General features: G+C 48.5%; 1 protein-coding gene across 1 annotated transcript; it reads left to right on the top strand.

Moving 5' to 3' along the window:
• Positions 1-4,247: 4,247 nt before the first annotated feature.
• LOC105052583 (glutamate receptor 2.1-like) lies at positions 4,248-20,708 on the top strand. Its single transcript, XM_073251200.1, has 8 exons — positions 4,248-4,571; positions 4,761-4,775; positions 14,061-14,125; positions 14,371-14,597; positions 17,849-19,152; positions 19,286-19,595; positions 19,681-20,075; positions 20,172-20,708. The coding sequence occupies exons 1-8, from the start codon at positions 4,248-4,250 to the stop codon at positions 20,706-20,708; spliced, it is 3,177 nt and encodes a 1,058-aa protein (XP_073107301.1).
• Positions 20,709-21,027: the final 319 nt, after the last annotated feature.

Here is a 21,027-nt window from a genome sequence, read left to right as displayed (position 1 = left end):
AATCCAAAATATTTGGATACAAGGTGAGACTGTCAAAATAATTTATTATTATTTTTTTGTTTTTGCAATATATCAAAGACGCAAAACATGGATCATAAAAATTAAAATGAAGGTGGAGCTGTTTTAAATTTTTATTTTACATATTTTTTAATTCGAGGACCACAAAACTATTTTGTAAATGAAGTGGATCTCGACATGATATTGTTAGATCCGTCACTCAAAAACAATACTGCTAGGTTTCTGCACTGACGCTCATCAAAGTTTAGGTCCATAGACCCTCTTCTGCTCTGAAATAAGTAACTAATTTTCCTACGGAGAGCTCCTTGATTCTTCTCTCTTTCCTCCCCTTCCAAGTTCCAGTCCTCCTCTTGCCAGTCATGGAAGCTCACCCTTCTGAAACCATAGGCCGGTGGACGGCGGAGATTCCTCCACTATGTCTTCACTTCTCTCTCATAACCCAAACCCCTCTCCTATTTTCCCTCTACTTTTCACATTTTTCTTGTTGACATTATTCTTGGTCTTGATCTTTGATGATAGCAATAATCTTTAACTTTTGTGCCCCAAATAATGAAATACAATAGCCTTGAGTTAATTGTAAAGTCTCGGAAGAAGTCATTTTTTTTCTACGGGATTAGTTTTGGGACCACAGGCTTTGAAGAATATTGACCCCAAGATAGCTTGACTTGACAAATTCCGGACAGTTTGACCCGCTTGGGCGATGCCATCGTTGAAAGCCTCTGTTGCTACCAACCCCCTCGTCGCCTGGTCGCCAGAAATGAGCGCCTGCAAAAAAAGAAGTCCACACAGACCGATGGTGACTCCGACAGGGACCCTCCGACGGTCAAATCAGAGAGGTGACTGGGCAACAGTGAAATGAAGACAGAGAGCGCAATCGAAAGAGAGAAAGAGAGAGTTAAAGGGAGCAAGCCTGTTGCTTTTTTTGGGGGCCTCTGCACTGTTGCCTCCCCCGATATATATATAGTGGAGCGTGGTATGGCGCCGTCATTAATGACGCGGACAATTGAGGAATTGTCAACTCACTGTAGACTGTCAGAGTCGCCGTGAAAATGCCACATCGCCGTGGGGCTGTCAAATCACTAGGGTTGACAATGCCCTAGGTGGGATAATGCCCTTAGGTGGCAGTGCCGCATGTCGCTGTCGGGGCTGACAGTCTCTGACAGCTGTACGGCGATCGGAGGAGTCGACCGACCCTAGGTCGGTGGCCATTTGTGTGGCGTCGGGCGAAGATTCGGGCCCCTCTGATAATCAACCGGGCATGTTGCGAGAGTCGGCCATCGGACTCCCCGGTTCTTTCGGTCCGGAGAGTGGGAAAGGTCTGCCTGACCGACATATCCTCAATCTGTAAAGGGCCGTTAATCGGCCGGTGATGGCGTCCGATCAGTCGGTCCGTCGGTCGATCGGTCGGTCGAACGGTCGGTCGATCGGTCGGTCGATCGGGCGGGCGGTCGATCGGGTATGTCCGACCATGAGCCGTCGTGAGCGGGAACGGTCGGTATCCCCCAACAGTTGCCTCCCTCCACTCCTGAGTCGGACGGTGCGCTGGTCGATGCCTCCGTTTGGGCAGCAACGCCGGGCGAAAAGGAGTGGATTCATCGTATGCCACAACCCGACCGTACCGCGAGTCGATACGATGTCAGGTGTCTCATGAATACCGAGCGATTCGCTGACATCAGACGTTACGTCGGTGTCAGACGTCCCGTCTTGTCGGCGTCAGATGTTACGTCGGGCGGTCGAGTGCCGGACGATTTGGTGTCAGGCGATCGGGTGCCGGATGATTTGCGTCAGGCGATCGGATGCCCGGCGCCTTTTGGGGAACGCAAATCGCCGCCCAGCGTCGATTCTGGGAGCGCGGGGCGCTGTCAGGCGTCCCATCGGGAACGCGAATCGCCGCGGGCGATTTAATTTGGAACCGCGGCCCTTTCGCCACGTGTCGGAGGTGGTTGGGCCGGCGCCTTTCGCATTAAATGAAGACGGTGCGGCCTTCCCGGGATGGCGTGCCAATCCACCGGGTCGAAGGGAGGGCCCAGATGCCGCCACGTGTCGCCCATCCGGGGGACCTCGGTCGGCGCGGGGTCATCTTGGCCATCGAACGGCCCTATATATATAGGGCCACCTGCGCTCGAAGCCCCACCCTGAATAATTTGCTGCAGAGACTCTGTCCGAGTGGTTCCTCCATCAGCGCCGGCAGTTACCTCCCCTTCCGGTCTCCTGGGGTTCGTGATCCTTCCCTTCTTTCTTCTTCTTCTTCTCCTTCTTCTTCTTCTTCTTCTTCGGCCTCGCCTTTCCCTCGGTTCTGGTGCGATGGCCGGAAATCCATCTCGGGGGGCTCGATCGGGAAATCCGACCGATGACCCTTGGTCGACTCCGGAAGTTGAGGTTTCCTCGCTTTCGGGGCCGAACGTTGATCGGCTTCGGGATCAGTATCGCATCCCGGAGCAGTTTCAACTTTTCGCCCCAGGGGTCGGCGGTCGGGTTAACAACCCTCCGTCGGGCCAATTGGCGTTGTACGTCGAAGATCTCCGCGCGGGTCTTCGGCTTCCGATTTCGGAGTTCGTCCGGAATCTGCTGGATTATTACGGACTTTGTCCGACGCAACTGGCGCCGAACTCCGTCCGACTAATAATCAGCTTCGCTTTGTTGTGTCAGCTTCTGCCGACCAACCCTCGCATCTCGCTCTTCCGGGCATTTTTTGTGCTCCGACCCCACCCTAAGGCCCGAGGGTGGTGGCTCTTCAACCCCCGGAAGGGTCTTTCCTTCATCACTGGTCTTCCATCGTCCATCCACGGGTGGAAGAACCAGTTTTTCTTCGTCTCATCTTCTTCTCCCTGGGGCTTCCCTTCTCGCTGGGGCGTGCCCCGAACCGAAGCAAATGAGAACAGTCGGGTGGAGGCGGACGACCAGGAGGACTTCCACCGACTCAAGGATATATCGGTCCCGAAGCAGAGGGAGCTTGTTACCGAACAAGCTCTCTATGACGCTGGCCTGAGCTTGGTCCCCCGACTAGGTATCGTCCGATCCCTCGGTTCTTTTTTCATTCGGCCTTTATTCCGATTCTTAGATTAATATTTCTGTCGGTATCGCAGGGACACCTCCGAGGATGCGGCCGACCGACGCCGAGATCCGGCAGTACGCAGCGAGGAAGGGGCCGGCATCGGGGGCAGGACCTTCGCGTCCGTCGAAGAAGCCTTCCACAGCGGTGCCGACCGTCGAGGCGTCGGCGACCGACCAGTCGGAGCCGGTGATAGCACTCGCGGCTCCGACAGCGCAACCGGAGGAGAGGCCGGCGGAGGAAGCGGCGGAAGGAACATCGACGGTTTCACCGGCAGGTGTGGCGTCGGATGATGTTCGGGAACCCGAACATCAACCGACGGCATCCGCAGCCGCAACGGGGGGTGCCGCGTCAAACTCGAGCATCCCCTCCCTGCCGATTCCACCGGTCGGGGTGATCGATCGGGGGAAAGCCCCGATGGACCCCGCGGAAGACACGAGGTCGGGGAGTCGCACTGTGCCGCCCAGCGCTCAGTTCCACAAAGGTGCGTCGGCGCTGGCCGACCACAACCTGGCCAGGAGGTTATGCCAGGGGATCTTCCTCCCAGCCGACGTGGAGGCGCTGAGGTCTCGGCAAGTGACCGAGATGCTATCTTCGTTCTACCCGACCGTGGTCGAGGTAAGTTCCGCTTCGCCTCCTCCTTCCTTAATATTTTCATTACTTTGCTTTCCTGACGAAACGCTTACGTCGGCAGCTGATCTACACCATGTCCGAACTCGAAGCCGGGTACCGAAGGTTCGGAAACGTCCGGGCGGCTTGGAAAGACAGGGCGGCGGCAGTCGAAGCTGACCGGGCAATGCTGGTCGACCACCTGAAGCAGTCGACCGACCGAGAGGCGAAACTGGTGGACGAGGTCTCTCGTCTCGGGTCCGAGCTCAAGTCGGCCTGGAAAGAAGCCAAACGCAAGGGTCGGACCGTGCACCGTCTACGGCGCGAGCGTGACGGCATCGCCGCCGAACTTGAGGGCGAGCGCGAGCAGCTCCGGGTCAGCCTGGAGAAGCTCGCCAAAGCTGAGGAGGATTTGTCAATCGCCCAGGCCGACGCCGACATATCGAAGGCAGAGGCAGAGTCAGCAAGGGACTCTCTCGGTCGGGCGGAAGAGGAAGCAAGGTCGGCGAAGGAGTCGGCAAGTCGGGCGGTGGACGACTTCCGCGCCACCGACCAGTACCGGGAGGAAATGTTGGAGTCTGGCTTCGCGTCGTACCGGGTGGGGTACGAGGACGATCGGGATGCGGTCCAAGCCCTGTACCCGGAGTTGGACCTCAGCAGTGTCGTCCTGCCAGGAGCCGAGGACCAAGTCACAGAAGAGATGGCCGACCCGTCGTCGGGAGGCATCGCCGTGGCGGGAGAGGCCGTCCAGAAACAAGCTGCCGAAGGAGAGACAGCTGCGACTCGTGACCCGGCGTCGACTGCCAGTGCCTTGCCGACCGACGATCCTGCTTCGACCGTCGACCCAGTGCCGATCGCGGTGGACACGCCGGTCATCCTCGACCTTCCATCGGTCGAGGAGATTGACTCGGAAGGATGACCGCGGCCCCGTCGTCTTTTATCCTTTTTGTTTTTTCTTCTTAGAACACTTGTAACTGGGCTTCGGCCTGGCTTTGTAAGCTTCTTTCAACCTTGAATGAAATCAGACTTGGACTTAAACTTTTTTCCTTCTGCCTGTCTTTTTTTCTTTCATGTGTTGCAGAATGCATCTGAACACGTAAGTTGCCAACTCGTATAGGTTGTTTAGGACGTTCGGCAACTCGCACCGCACGAAGGTAGAACAAGTCCCGACTTTGGATCGGCCTTCGACGGTCGAGGTCGTAAGTCGGGCGTCCTTCCCCCGGCCGTGAGTCGGGCGCGTTCGTTGAGTCGGAAGTCGACCGACCGCCGGATAAAGGTTCGGTAGTCGGGTCTCTTCCGACGCGTTCAGTCGAATATCGTCGGGCGCATTTAGTCGGGGGAGCACCGATAAGTCGGATCCCGATACCCTTGTGTCGGGTATCCATACTGCGCCTCATGATATACGGTGGTAAACCGAATATCTCCCGACCGGTCGTAGCTCGGTCGGTGAGTCATGGATGCGACTGAGGTCGCATCGTGCGATAGACGGTGGCAAGCCGAATATCCTTCGACCGGCCGTAGCTAGGTCGGTAGGTCGCGAGGGCGGTCGGGTAGGCATTCCGCCTTTCTTTGGTTGGGGCTCAGTCGGTAGGTTAGCCAATTGTCTAACCTGAAAGTACGATCGTAGAAGGAGTGTCAACTCCCGTCAATATAGATATATCGATCCCTGTATGAGTCCGATGTTTCGTCGATCATCGTGGGAGTGTGACTCCCATCCATCGGTCTTTGTAAGAGTCCGATGTTTCGTCGATCGTCGAAGGGGTGTGACTCCCGTCCATCGATCTTTGTAAGAGTCCGATGTTTCATCGATCGTCGAAGGAGTGTGACTCCCGTCCATCGATCTTTGTAAGAGTCTGATGTATCATCGACGATGGTGCCGTCGGTCTCAGGTGGATACCAAGTCCGAGTCGGCACGTCGGTGCTCAACCTTGGTGAGGTCGATCGTCAGTCGAAGAGTTAAAACTTAGAAATTTCAAACTGGATTTGTATTCCGAATGAACGAGTACAAAGTTCATTGGTGATACAACTTCAGGTTGTCGGCGTTCCATGTTCGGAGAATGGGTTTCCCTTCCAAAGTCTCTAGTCGGTAAACCCTTGGCCCATAGGTGTCTGCTACCACGTAGGGCCCTTCCCAGTTCGGAGCCAGCTTCCATTGGTCCAGGGGCTTCGAGACCTCCGCCCTTCTCAGGATCAAGTCACCAGGCCTGAAGATCTTTGGTCTGACTTTGGCATTGTAATATCGGGCCACCTTCTGTCGGTATGAAGCCATGCGAAGTTGAGCCTCGTTTCGCAGTTCGGAGAGGAGGTCTAAGTCGGCCCTCCGACAATCGGAGTTGTCCGGCTCTTGGTACCGCTCGACCCGCCTAGATGGCAGTCCAATCTCAAGTGGGATCATCGCCTCCGTTCCATAGGCCAAATCGAAAGGCGACTCCCCTGTCGGTACGCGGGGGGTTGTTCGGTAAGCCCACAGAACGGAGCCTAGCTCGTCGACCCAGAGGCCCTTGGCTTCGTTTAATCGGGTTTTGAGCCCGTGTAGTATGGTCCGGTTGGTCACCTCGACTTCGTCATTGGACTGTGGGTGCCCGACTGAAGTCAGTCGGTGCGTGATGTGAAATCTTGCACAGAAATCTCTGAAGTCTTGGTTGTCGAATTGCCGCCCATTGTCGGTGATAATGGTATGCGGCAACCCGAATCTGAAGATGATGGATTTTTGAAAAGAGTCCTCCATCTTTCGTTCGTAATCTGCGCCAGGGGTTCGACCTCCACCCACTTGGTGAAGTAGTCGATGGCGACAACTATGAACTTTTTTTGACCCGATGCTGGAGGGAAAGGATCGAGAATGTCGACCCCCCACTGAGCGAAAGGCCATGGAGCGACAATGGGAGCGATTTGGCTGGCCGGTCGGTGTTGCACGTTAGCGTACTTCTGGCAAGGTTCGCACCTCCGGACCAACTCAGCCGTGTCCTTCCTCATGGTGGGCCAATAGTAACCCTGTCGCAGGACTTTGTAGGCTAGAGACTTGCCCCCCAAGTGATTCCCGCAGATCCCTTCGTGCACTTCTCGGAGAGCATAGTCTGCGTCGGTCGGTCCCAAGCACCTAAGCAAGGGAAGGAAGAACGACCTTTTGTAGAGTCGGCCATCCATGATCACATATTGGGAGGCCGACCATCGGAGCCGCTTGGCCTCCGTGGGATCTTCAGGACTGATTCCGTCAGTCAGGAACCGAACAATCGGATCCATCCAGCTTGATTCAGCTGCCAGCTGCAGTATTTCTTCGACCCGATCGACACTCGGCTGCTCGAGGTTCTCCACGAACGTCCGATCCAAAGAGTCGAAAGCCGAAGTCGCCAGTCTGGAGAGTGTATTGGCACGGACGTTCTCCGACCTAGGGATGTGGAAAATTTCAAAATACCTGAGGCACGCTACGAGGTCCTTCACTTTCTAGAGATATTTGGCCATGGTCGGATCTCGCGCCTCGAATTCACCTTTGACCTGCCCCACGATCAGCTGAGAATCGGAGAACGCCCGGAGGCTGTCGACGCCCAGTTCCCTCGTCATCCTCAAGCCGGCGAGGAGCGCTTCGTACTCGGCTTGGTTATTGGAGGCTTTGAAGTCGAATCGGAGGGCGTACTCGATGACCACCCCATCCGAGTTGGTGAGCAGGAACCCAGCCCCGCTCCCCTGAGCGTTTGAAGCTCCGTCGATGTGCAGTACCCAGGTGGAGACCGGGTCTAGCTCAGGGACCGCATCTCCTCCCGGGTCCGCAGCTCCCGACCCTTGGTCGGTGGTCGGGCACTCGACGATGAAGTCGGCCAGGACCTGAGCCTTCAAGGCAGGCCGTGGTCGGTACGGTATGTCGAACTCGCTGAGCTTCATCGCCCACTTCGCCAGTCATCCCGATGTGTCCGGTCGGCGCAAGATCGCCCTCAGGGGCTGGTTGGTGAGAACCACTATGGCATGAGCTTGGAAGTATGGGCGGAGTCGTTGCGCGGAGACGGTCAAGGCGAAAATCATCTTTTCCGTCTCTGAATATCGGGCTTCGGCACCGCGGAGTACTTTGCTGGTATAGTAGATGGGCTGATGGGTTTGGCTCTCATTTTTTCGGACGAGCACCGAACTGACCGCCTCAGAGGAGGTGGCCAAATAGAGATACAAGGTCTCCCCGACCTGCGGCTTCACGAGCAGTGGTGGGGAAGCCAAGTACTTCTTCAGATCTTCGAAGGCCCGTTGGCACTCATCCGACCAAGAAAAACCCTTCGCCTGCCGCAGAGTTTTGAAAAATGGGAGGCACCTTTCAGCTGATCGAGAAATAAACCGGCTGAGAGCGACGATTTTTTCGTTCAGCTGCTGGACCTCCTTCTTGGTGTTCGGATGACGCATGTCGATGATCGCCTTTATTTTCTCAGGGTTGGTCTCGATCCCTCTCTGAGAAACGAAGAATCCGAAGAACTTCCCCGAGGTTACCCCGAAAGCGCACTTAGTCGGATTCAGCTTCATTCGATGTTGACGTAGAGTGTGGAAGGCCTCTTCGAGGTCCTGAACATGATCCGGAATCCGCGCACTTTTCACCAGCATGTCATCTACGTATACCTCCATGTTGCGCCCGATCTGGTCTTTAAAGACCTTATTGACAAGTCGTTGGTAGGTGGCGCCGGCATTCTTCAGCCCGAAGGGCATCACTCGATAACAGTAGAGGCCCTTGGGGGTCACGAAGGCAGTGTGCTCCTCGTCTTCAGGCGCCATCCGGATCTGGTTGTACCTGGCAAAGGCGTCCATGAAGCTGAGCAGTCGAAATCCGAACGTCGCATCCACCAGCTGATCAATCTTTGGAAGCAGAAAACTATCTTTTGGACAGGCCCGATTCAGGTCAGTATAGTCGATGCAAATCCTCCACTTTCCGTTGGCTTTCTTGACCATGACAACATTGGCGAGCCAATCGGGATATGTGGCTTCTCTGATGAAGCCCGCCTCGAGCAGCTTGTCCACTTCTTCGTCGATGGCCCTCTGTCTTTCGGGAGCAAAGGACCTTTTTTTCTGCCTCACCGACCTCATCGTCGGGTCGATGTTGAGTCGGTGGGTTATTGTCTCTGGGGGGATGCCCGACATATCTGCTGCCGACCAAGCAAATATGTCGGCGTTGGCCGTTAGCAGCCTTGTCAATCGTCGCCATTCTGGGTCGGGTAATTGAGACCCGACCCATACCTTTCGATCGGGGTCTCCCGCAATCGAGATTGATACGAGTTGCTCGGTCGGCGAGCCCCGTTCTTCCTCCTCCCGCTGGTCCAGTTTGTCGATCGTCAGGGAATCCCTCAACTCATCGTTCTGAGCGAAGATCTGGAAGCATCGACGAGCGAGCTGTTGGTCCCCGCGCATCTCCCCGACCCCGTTCCTTGTCGAAAACCGAACGAGGAGATGGTACATCGAGATGATTGTCTTGAGGGCGTTAAGTCCGGGTCGTCCAAGTATGGCGTTGTAGGCCGAAGGCACTTGGACAACCGCGAAAGTCAAATTAACCGTGCTTTGCCGTGGTTCAGTGCCGGCCGTCAGAGACAGGGTAATTTCTCCTTCCGTCGCGACGGCGTCCCCGGCAAAGCCTATCAAGGGCGTGGAGACCCTCTTGAGTCGGTCGGTTGATAGTTGCATCCGGGAGAAGGTCGAGTAAAACAAAATATTTGTCGAACTTCCATTATCTACAAAAATTCTTTTTACATCATAGTTTGCTATTGTTGCCGAAACAACAACAGCGTCGTCGTGGGGAGTTTGGATGCCCCGAGCGTCTTCTTCTGTAAAAGTAATCACGTCGTCCGGGCGCGGCTTCTTCGTGGGCTCCCCCTTAGCAGACGTCCCCGGGCCAAGTCGTTTGGAAATCATATTGATGACTCCGACCGTCGGTTGATTGGTGGTCGCTTCCTCAGTCGGCTGGGGTCGTTGGTCGGCCACAGGTTGAGTCGGCGGGTTCCTCCGAAATTTACCGAGATACCCTCGGTGGATGAGAGCTTCGATCTCATCCTTAAGCTGGATGCATTGCTCGGTATTGTGGCCGTGGCCCCGGTGGAATCGGCAGTACTTCCGTCGGTCGAGGCCTTTTGCCTTCAGAGGCGGAGGCCGTCGCAGGTATTCTTTCCCCTCGATCTCCATCAAAATCTGCGCACGGGGGACGGAGAGAGGAGTGTAGGAATCATACCTGGGGTGTGTCGGCCTTGGAGTCTGCCACCGGGGTGACTTTTGGTTCCATCGTGGTGTCGAGACCCGACCATCGGTCGGGGGCCTGCTGGGCTCGGCGGGGTCCCGACCCTTCCTTCGTTTTTCCTTCGGACCCTTGAACTCGGTTGAGCGTCGGTCGGAGGCCCCTTCGTCTGCGCGCATATACTTGTACGCGCGCTCCAGCAATTCGACATATGTATGGGGGAGGGTCTTGTCCAGGGAGTAGGTGAATCGGGACGCCCTCAGCCCCCGTTTCATGGCTGAGATAGCCATATCTTCGTTGGGGTCCCGAACCTCAAGCGTGGCCGTATTGAATCGCGCCATGAAGTATCGGAGCGTCTCGTTTTCTCTCTGTTTGAGGGAGAAAAGGCTATCCGACGTTCGCGGTGGCTTCCGGCTGGTGCTGAAGTGAGCCACGAAAGAGTGCTCGAGCTGCCCGAAGGAGTGGATACTTCCCGATCGAAGATCGGAGTACCAGGCCCTGGCAGCCTTGCGGAGTGTGGCGGGGAAGCCGATGCAAAAGAGAGCGTCGGTTGCCCCCTGAATCGTCATGAGAGCTTTATAGCTCTTCAGGTGGTCGATTGGGTCGGTGGAGCCGTCGTAGGGCTCCACGTGCGGCATCTTGAACCGACCGGGGATCGGTTCGTCGAGAATGAGTCGGGAGAGAGGTTGGGCGGTCTGAAAGTCGACGTCGTTCGAAGACTTCTGCCCGTCCACCTGCAACTGCGCAAGCCGACGGTCGATTTCCTCGAACCTGCGTTCGTAGTCGTCCGTCCGTCGGTGCTGGGAGACCCCAGGAGTGGAGTCTCCGGAAGATTCCGAGAGGGAGGCGGACGGCGTCCGCGGTCGCTTCTCCTTCCTCGCTCGTTCCAGCAGGGAAGGAGAGAGCTGCTGGGACTGATGGGCATCGCGCCGTGGCCGCCCCTCCTCCTCTCCGTGGGAGCGCTGCAGCAGGCGCTCGCACGGAGACGACGGAGATCGATGCGGGCGTCGGCGGCTGCTCCTGGAGGGCATCGGACGTGCCGTCGGTTGTTGCTGGAGGCTCTTGACCGCGTCCGTCAGCACGGTTATCTGCCGTACGATTGCCGCGATCTGCGCCTCCGTGGTCACCGCGGGGTGCGGAGAGCTGGGCTCCGCCGCAGAGGGTGACGGAGAGGCCTCTTCCCGGTGGGAAGAGCGCCTCGCCGACCTTGTGACCCTCGATCGTTGGGTTCTTGTCTTTGTCATTAGTATCTACTAGGCCTGGCCCCTACCTGGCGCGCCAATCTGTTGCTACCAACCCCCTCGTCACCTGGTCGTCGGGAACGAGCGCTTGCAAAAAAGGAAGTCTACACAGACCGGTGGTGACTCCGGCGGGGACCCTCCGACGGTCAAGTCAGAGGGGTGACTGGGCAACAGTGAAATGAAGACAGAGAGCGCAATCGAGAGAGAGAAAGAGAGAGTTAGAGGGAGCAAGCCTGTTGCTTTTTTTTGGGGGCCTCTGCACTGTTGCCTCCCCCGATATATATATAGTGGAGCGTGGTATGGCGCCGTCATTAATGGCGCGGACAATTGAGGAATTGTCAACTCACTGTAGACTGTCAGAGTCACCGTGAAAATGTCACATCGCCGTGGGACTGTCAAATCACTAAGGTTGACAATGCCCTAGGCAGGATAATGCCCTTAGGTGGCAGTGCCGCATGTCGCTGTCGGGGCTGACAGTCTCTGACAGCTGTACGGCGATCGGAGGAGTCGACCGATCCTAGGTCGGTGGCCATTTGTGTGGCGTCGGGCGAAGATTCGGGCCCCTCTGATAATCAGCCGGGCATGTTGCGAGAGTCGGCCATCGGACTCCCCGGTTCTGTCGGTCGGGAGAGTGGGAAAGATCTGCCCGATCGACATATCCTCAGTCGGTAAAGGGCCGTTAATTGGCCGGTGATGGCGTCCGGTCGGTCGGTCCGTCGGTCGATCGGTCGATCGAATGATCGGTCGATCGATCGGTCGGTCGGTCGGATGGTCGGTCGGGTATGTCCGACCATGAGCCATCATGAGCGGGAATGGCCGGTATCCCCCAACAGCCTCCAAGCAAGGAAATCCTTCGTAGATGCTGCATGGAAGAACGTGTAGCCATGTCCCCCTGCACTCCGCATGTCGATTTCTCATGGAAGCTGCACGGAATCTCGGGTGCTGACTCTTATTATTTAAAAGAAAATGGGGTTGCCTTCATATTAAACTGATCATCTTGAATTAAAGAACAATTCTAGGGTCTAATTTGTAAGGTCAAGTGGCTTAATGCAATATAATCAATTTATTACTCGAAGAGGCAGCGCAAATTTAACATTTTTATTAACTGAATTTTCGACCTTTGTGCTATGTAGAAAGGAAGCAGAGATACTGAACCATCTTTTCATCAGGGATGCGTTTGACAGTGGTGGAAATTAAAATTAGAATGAATTTGAATATTAGAAGAAAGTATGGATGAAGTTTAAAAAATTAAAAAATTTATATTTTTCTCTGCAATCGGAATAGAAGTGAAACTTCTTAAATCAAATGGTGAGAATGAGAATCATCCGTTCTCATTCTTAAATTTCGTCCAACCAATTATGCCCTACGAATGGCCTTTCAACGGTCATTTGGGACAGATTTTTGAATGGTCCAATGCTTCAATCACTGTCTAACGCTTGGAAGGGATTTTGACCCGCTAGTTTGTTGGAGTCTCTGGATAGAAGGGAAGCAAATTCATTAGGAAAAATCATGCAACAGTACCGTTTCATGCTTCTAGACTTCTTGCCACCGCAAAAAGTGTGAGGGTGCAAGTCCCTCGCAAGGCGCTATCGTCATGACCGTTTCATTCTAGAATCCTATGGTTCACCGCGTCCTCTCAAGCGCTGCCATTCTCCTCCAACCATGAAATTCTGGGGGAATATTGTAGAATCAAACGGTCCATCTCAGCCTTGGAAAATGAGGCCCCAATGCAAGTCATCACCCTCCCCCTGGTGGGCGTCTTCTCTCGTCGCTTCTGTGAATACCTGAAGAGTTTTTTTTTTTGGTAGGAAAAAAGAGGGTTCTTTTTTTTTTTTTGGTAGAAAAAAAAAAAAAAGGGGTTCTTCACCCGTAGCATAGACAGCTACGCATATTTCAAACTAACATGTAACAATCTTATGCATGTAAACCCTAACAATTAATAAACACATGGATGGTTAACCCCCATGATTTCATCATATATATATATATATATATATATATATATATATATATATATATATATATATATGGATAAAATTTATCAGTTTTGGACTCAGATCTGGTTAGATCAAAATTGGAGAATGTAGGTCCTACTTCGATGATCCAAATCGTTGAATGTGATCTACTATCTCAGAACTATTTTCATACCAAAAATCATATAATTTGAAAATTTCTAACCTATGAATCAAGTAATCAAAAAATATATTTAATTTAATATTTTTAAACTGTTCAATTTTTAATTACTTGATGCATAGGTTAGGGATCTCTAAATCATTCAATTTTTTATGTACAAGTAATTTTTAGATAATAAATTATATTCAACTGCTTGAATCATTGATATATGATTCCTATAATAAAATTTTAATCTAATCAGATCTGAGTCCAAATACAATCGACATGATTCTAATCTGACTATATATATATATATATTATTGGAGAGAGCATTTATCCTCTATTTTTTTTTTGGCTAATGATCATGATATCCTAATACATCAACGAATTTCTTTGATAATATGCAGTCAAACTGGTGGGATCTAAAGCCTAGAAGCATTATTAGTTGGCATGCAATCTTTTCTTATCTTCAGTGGCAGTAGGTGATCGGATTCAGGTTGTATCTTAACAAATGACTGAGTTTTTTTTTATTATTTTTTTGGTTGCGCGATGTCAACCATGGATCACAAACGAAACGTATCCAAAGAAGTCGGCGCACCTTCATTCATCCGCCTTCAAGGATCTGGAAGCGATCATTGGGCAATTAAATGGTGGATTCGCATGAAGGGAAATCATCCTTTCATGCAACAGATACAACCCCTCTCCTAGTAGCTCTCAGCTTGCAATTTCCGAGGAGTTTTGGATTATGACTAGAAAGGGATGGTTGGTACATTGTGAGAGTCCAATGAGACTAAAGGACAGTTTGTACCCCAAGTCTGCTTTTAACCGTGTTGATCTGTAGATTGGACCTGCCAGTCTTAGTTCTTTCCTCGAACGACTTGCCTTCACACTTGTTCAAACTTCAAAGTATACCATTTGATCATATGAAACCCTGGGATCTTCCAGTAATCTGGGATGCTGTCATTGTCCTGGAATCAATAGTTGACGCCTAGGGTTGGTATTAGAGGGTAACTTTGGGGCTTGGTTTTAAATGCTAGGGGAACTGCTCCTATAATCTCATAAACCTGCATTAGTTCCCAGCTCCTCTTTTGAGCTCTGAAGCTTATGATGAGGATCTATATCCATCTTTCTGTCCTTCTTTTGTCACTAAGCCACGGACTGGAATGGGCCAATGCTAATGGCGGCAGCACTTCTAACTCACCAACCACCATCGATGTTGGCGTCATTTTGGATATGGGCTCATGGATTGGGAACATTAGCTGGAGCTGCATCTCAATGGCAATAGACGACTTCTATGCGGCACACCCCAACTACAGCACAAGATTGGTCCCCCACCGCAGGAACTCAGGGGATGATGTTGTATCTGCTGCATCCGCTGGTATGCCTCTTGTTCACATAGGGGTGTAAATAGGTCAGATAGGACTGGATCATAGGTAACCCTAATCCGACCCAGTGCCTTATTTAGATTCTAATATTAGATCCATATCCAACCCAATAGAAGATCAAATTAGATCCATGGCCAAAATTTTTGACCCAATAAGATTAGATTGGATGCATGCATAACCCGATCTTAGTTCAAAAATTTCAGGTTCAGGTTATGTATATGGCAATGAGTTATAAGTTTTAATTCATATATTTTATTTAATAACAATTCCATGCATTAACAGAAAGAAAGGTCAGAACCTCATCAAATAATTTGTAGAATACCTTCTACAATGGCTTTTATTAAAATTATTATACTTTCTCATTAGGCTTGCACCAAATTTATCTAGGTTCCCTATTTTAGCATGTTTAGCTAGAATGCTATTTAAGTTATATAATTTTAAGAAATATTTTCTTGGGAAATGTTGAGGAGTCTATGAAATATTCACAGAAACTATATGCCTCAATACGGATTAAGTCCTCCAAACTTATGATTATATCAGGACCTGCATGCATCACCTTCACCTTCCATAACTTTTTTTAGTAGCGAGCTAGGAAAGTAATGCCGTGGTATCTCTTGAGGATCACTTAAAAATAAACCTTATACATGATCATCATGAATAAGTAAATGTATGGCATCTATTTGTATATTGTAAGGCTCAACTAAGATGAGATGATTAGCATCCCTAAATCAGCATCACCATCAAGCCATCTAAACATCAGCTCTAGCAATAAAGCCTTCTAAATCACTATCGCTTGAGCTTGACTGAGTCTCCCATGTCTTAATAACAACACCCATTGAATTAAATGCCTGTTCATTATTAGAAGCCCAAATTATTTTCTCTTCTCATCCCCTGAGCACCAATAGGCTTAAGTTCTTAACACCCCCCTCCCCCAGCCCCCCAACCTCATGTTAACAGGTATTCCAGATTTGGTTTGGGTTGGATTGGATAATAAATCAGAAGATGCAAATTAGATCCAGATAACAATCAATCAAATCGAGTCTAATCGGATCAAAACTCAATAAACCCTAATTCGATCCGAAATATGGAATGGGTCTAAACTTAGAATCCAACCTAACCCTATAGGTCCTTAAATCAAGCCTGGGTTGGGTCTAAATGGATTTGTTCGAGTCAGGTCATGAATTAACCTGACCTATTTGCAACCTTGTGGTTAGGGTTAGATCATGGGTCAACCTAACTCATTTGCAGCCTTACTGTCACATGATGCCACTCTTCTTTGGCATTCAGATTAGATTGAAAGGTAGTTTAAAGTGCAGAGTGATAGAGCCTAAGAAGTGACCTCACAAAATATATTGTGCAACTTTAGTGGTGAGTAATACAACATTACACCCCAGTCTCAATCCAGCTAAAGCCCAACTTAACAGGCCCTTCTTGAAGACATTTTGGGGCACATTGAAAGCACTATTTGCTATGGAATTATTGAAAGACGGCTAAATATGTAAGAATGTGCAGATGAAATACTTAGCATAGTCTATAAGCTGTATAAACTATACCCATATTCTTTTTGTAGTGGCATGCTGACACTTGACATATTGTGCGGAAATTATGGTAGACGTGCTAGCTCATCATAGCTAGTTTTGATCCAATAGAAGAGGGAAAATAATTTTCTCAATCCACTTAAGTAAAATCTTTCAAAAAAAAAATTAGAAAAAAATGAAAGAATTATGAAAATAGGACTTAAATCATTTTTCCTTTCAGTGATTTAAAATCGAGGTACATAGTCTTTATTTATCATGGTGAGGTCTATCCTTACATAATCCGAATCAGATTTCTCTTTCTAGTTCTAATAGAATTTTATTTTTTAAAATAAATACAACTAGAAGAAAAAGACTCAAAAAGATTAAAATATTTCAAGAGGTCAGTCTCGACTTCTGCATTAATTTTGTCTTCTGTCGCTTTACCGATTCTTTTCAAATTAGACATCCGGTTAAAATCTTATCTGAAAAAAAAAAAAAATTGATTTGATTGTCCCATTTTAAAATCTTAATGATGAAATTTGGACCTGATTGTTAGAAGCACCACCTTTTGAAGGGCAAGGCATTACATCATAAATCTCAAAAAGTCATGAATTTTTTTAACAAAAAATGATAATCTCAATCAGGTGTCAAAGTTATGGCCTCTAAAAGTTTGGTTTACAAAAAATGATAAATCTTGATCCTAAATCTTAACTAATCTTACTCTAGTGACTAAAGTAATCAACATTGAGCCTGAGAGTCCTTCTAGATTAAGTTTGCTTTTATCCATACATGCATGTAGATTCGGTATCTTTGCTCAATGTTTTAATCGATGGTCATGAAGAGAAGTCAAGGTTATAGCACCAGTAACTGCATTGAAAAACAGTTCATCAAGTAGATTTTATATGCCTCGTAAACTGAATATAAAGTGGGAATCAAAATTCAACAGGTTTTCCCTCCAGGAATTGGGTTGCTTGATCATATTTAATTTCTCAAAACAGATACTCTTTAGAAAAATTAGGAAAATCATAGACACTTGCTAATCACCACAAATTTTGACGCTCTGTTTCATATGCCAGACACACAAAACAGAGGTATGCTGACAATTTTCCCATGTTACTGATAATTAACAATCATAAAAAGGTTCTCTAGGTCAGCTGAGTTTCGTGCTCCACAACGGCTGATAAGCAGTTATTCTTTGAAAAAAAGCTGATGGTCCTGATATACTGACATGTCGATGCCCATGAGATGTGGAGTGACGTAACGCACATCCAATGGCCCCTTGATCTATAAAAGCATGGTAGAGAATCTTTATTTTTTAAAATATTAACATTATTTTAGATGACCATATGATTTTAGATAGTCACATGATTTTAAAGATGGCATGATAACTTATAATATTTTTTTTATTAATGCAATCCTGCAATATTTTTTTTTGTTAGCATTATTCTGTATCATTTTTCATTGTTAGTTTGATTTTTTATCATTTTTCATTATTAGTCTGATCCTATATCAGTTATTATTATTTTTTATTTATGGAGTCGGTATACTAGCATAGCATAAGTAAACTTTAAGATATATTGAATAAAATTAAAATAAAAATAATAAAGCCCATTTTCTCTCTACCTTTTTCTCTCATCCTCTCTTCTTCTACAAATATTTTAACCAAAAAAGAAATTCAAATCTAAATTTCAATTAGTTGTTTGATCACCTTCTTTTCATGAATGCAGCTCTTGACCTAATTAACAACGCTCGAGTGCAAGCTATCATTGGTCTGCAAACTTCTCTACAAGCTAAGTTTGTGGCAGAACTTGGGACCAAAGCTCAGGTTCCCATCATCTCTTTCTCGGCAACATGCCCTTATCTCTCCTCCCCACGAACGCCGTACTTCGTTCGAACTGCATTGAATGATTCCACTCAAGCAACAGCCATTGCTGGACTCATCCACTCATTTGCATGGAGAGAAGTGATTCCCATATTTGAGAACTCTGACTACGGGAATGGAATCCTATCTTTCCTCAATGATGCCTTACAAGAAATAGGTGCCCACATTCCCCACAGCAGCATGATTTCAGTTCCAGCGACCGATGATCGGATACAAGAAGAGCTCCTCAACTTAAAAACCAGGCGAACAAGGGTCTTTATCGTGCACGTGTCGCACTCTCTTGCTTACCGTCTTTTTCTGAAGGCCAAAGAGGCAGATATGATGAGTGAAGGCTATGCTTGGATCATGACCTATGGCTCAACAGCTTACTTGAATTTAATGGATTCCTCCACTATTGATGCCATGCAAGGTGTACTGAGCATCAACCCATATGTGCACGAGTCTAAAAAGCTCGACAATTTCAAATCAAGATGGAAGAAGAGATTCTACCAAGAAAACCCGAGTGTTAAAGCAGCAGAACCTGGTGTATTTGGTTTATGGGCATATGATACTGTGTGGGCTCTAGCAATGGCTGTAGAGAGTGCTGGGATGGGAGGCTCTATCAATCAGAAGCCGAACATGGCTAACTCCACAACCGACTGGTTCAGACTTGGATTCTCATCAAATGGTCCCAAACTTCTCGAATTGATATCAAATACAAAGCTCAGCGGAGTAAGTGGGAAGTTTCATTTGGTAGACGGGCAGCTTGAGTTGACGGGATTTGAGATAATCAATGTGATTGGGAGTAGGAGGAAAAGGATTGGATTCTGGACTTCGGGTTATGGAATCACTAAAAGCATGGATTTTAAGGCCAGTCTTAGTGGCATTGTGTGGCCTGGAGACACGATGATCGAGCCGAAGGGTTTGGATTGGCAGACGAGCAAGCAAAGGATTGGTATTCCGGTGAAATCCGGAGGCTTCAGCGAGTTCATCAATCAGGAGTGGAATCCCCTCACCAAAAGAAATGCAAGTGGGTTCTCCATCGAAGTGTTTGATATGGTGATGGCGTCACTGCCTTATGCTGTGCCTTATGAGTACATTCCCTATGCGGATGCTAAGGGAAGGATGAAGGGGAGTTATGATGATCTTGTCTACGAGGTCTACCTTAAGGTCAGTTCGATTTGCTTCTATATATATGAATAAAGTTGTGCTTCATCTTATTAGCTTATGTAACAATCTAATTCGTAATAGTTTTATCATAATGGCATTCCATTTGATTCAATGCAACAAAAAAGAAGAGCAGAATTTCGATGCAGTGGTGGGCGATGTGACGATCACAACAAACCGATCGGTGTATGTGGATTTTACAGCACCTTACACCGAAATGGGGATGTCGATGGTGGTGCCGATCAAGAATGACCGAAAGAGTGCAATGTTCTTCTTCAAGCCACTGACAACAAGCCTTTGGTTGGTAAGTGGAGCATTCTTCATCTTCATAGGATTTGTGGTCTGGGCTTTGGAACATGGCAACAATGAAGAGTTCAAGGGGCCTCTGCGCAATCAAGTTGGCACAGTCTTCTACTTTTCCTTTTCGACACTGGTTTTTGCACACAGTTTAGTAAATTCTCCTCCAACTTCTAAATTTTTCTATGCTTAAGATAGGCCATTGAGATGATAGTCATATGTAAATGGTTTCAGGAGAGAAGCTACTTGGTAACTTCACGAGAGTTGTAGTCGTCGTTTGGGTTTTTGTGGTGTTCATTTTAACGTCGAGCTACACCGCAAGCTTATCCTCAGTGCTTACTGTGCAACAGAGTACTCCTGTCACCGACGTAAATGAGATAATAAGGAATGGGGGTTCCATTGGCTACATGGGGGACTCCTCCATGCTGGGACAATGGAAAATCCACAAGTCCAAACTCAAGGCCTACAATTCTACTGAGGAGTATGATGGGGCCCTATCTAAAGGAAGTTCTGAAGGTGGTGTTTCTGCCATTATTGCAGAGATCCCTTGCATTGAAGTCTTCCTCTCCAAACTATGTCACAAATACGTTAGGGCCGGACCAGTTTACAGAACTGATGGGTTTGGTTTTGTAAGACTTCTTAAGACTCGCCTCTTTCTGCATTCATGGATGTGAACCCCAAGTTATGAATTCTTACTTCATCTTTCTTGTTGTTCGTTTGTACAGGTCTTTCCTAAGGGATCACCCCTGGTCCCTGATATATCAATAGCAATTTTAAAGATGACTGGTGACATCGAACAGATGCTTTACAGGAACAGGACTTTTTGTCCTAATGATAGTAGCATGGCCACTTCAGAAATCCTTTCACTTGATGACTTCTGGGGTCTTTTCCTCACTGCTGGAATTCTTTCCACAGCAGCTTTAGCAATCTCCATGGTTTGCTTCGTCTACGATCGTTGGCACTTTTATGGCGCAAGAATTGATGGAACTTCGATATCAGGAAGGCTTGTGAGCATTTCAAAGTTGTATGGAATTTGCTCATCTTTTGCCATCAGGAAGAGTGAACAAAGTGTCTTAAGGTTGACTGATGAAGGTAATGCAGGATGTCATAATGATGATGCGGAACAGCGGAGCCCATCAAGCCCTTCGGACCGCATGTGTGGAAACTCTGGTCAAGCGGAAGGAACAACTGAGAGGGACATTACTGTTCATATCCAAGATCAACCAGCATCTGTTGAGATTGTGGATGAAACCAGTCAGTGATGCCATTCTCCACTCGGAAGAATATTGATAAAACTGTTGGCTTTTTTTTTTTTTTTTTTTTGTTATTTTGGTATTTCAGAATATTTCAAACACCTTTTATGACTGCCTATCCTTTTCTTTTCTTATAAAAAAAAGAGCTGTTTCATGTCTTTGCCCGTTGGACTTTTTACTGTCCCTTGTTTAAATGGCCGCTAGTTTTGACCGGTCAACATCACTAAAAACTTTTTATTAATACATAATTTCTTATCTCATTCCGACACACAAATTTCTCTCTAGTTCGTTCTGAAAAATTCCTTTCTATTTCTGTTTCTCTTCTCTG

The sequence above is a fragment of the Elaeis guineensis genome, chromosome 2 (assembly GCF_000442705.2).
Source record: "Elaeis guineensis isolate ETL-2024a chromosome 2, EG11, whole genome shotgun sequence".
Taxonomy (NCBI): Eukaryota; Viridiplantae; Streptophyta; class Magnoliopsida; order Arecales; family Arecaceae; genus Elaeis; species Elaeis guineensis.
This window is presented reverse-complemented; position numbering and strand designations above follow the sequence as displayed.

Excerpts from the sequence above, each read along its gene's own strand:
- LOC105052583 (XM_073251200.1), top strand. The coding sequence starts at position 4,248 with ATGTTGGAGTCTGGCTTCGCGTCGTACCGGGTGGGGTACGAGGACGAT. Across the intron at positions 19,153-19,285 it reads TCTACGAGGTCTACCTTAAG|AATTTCGATGCAGTGGTGGG; the intron begins GTCAGTTCGATT and ends AAAGAAGAGCAG. Across the intron at positions 19,596-19,680 it reads GACACTGGTTTTTGCACACA|GAGAGAAGCTACTTGGTAAC; the intron begins GTTTAGTAAATT and ends AAATGGTTTCAG.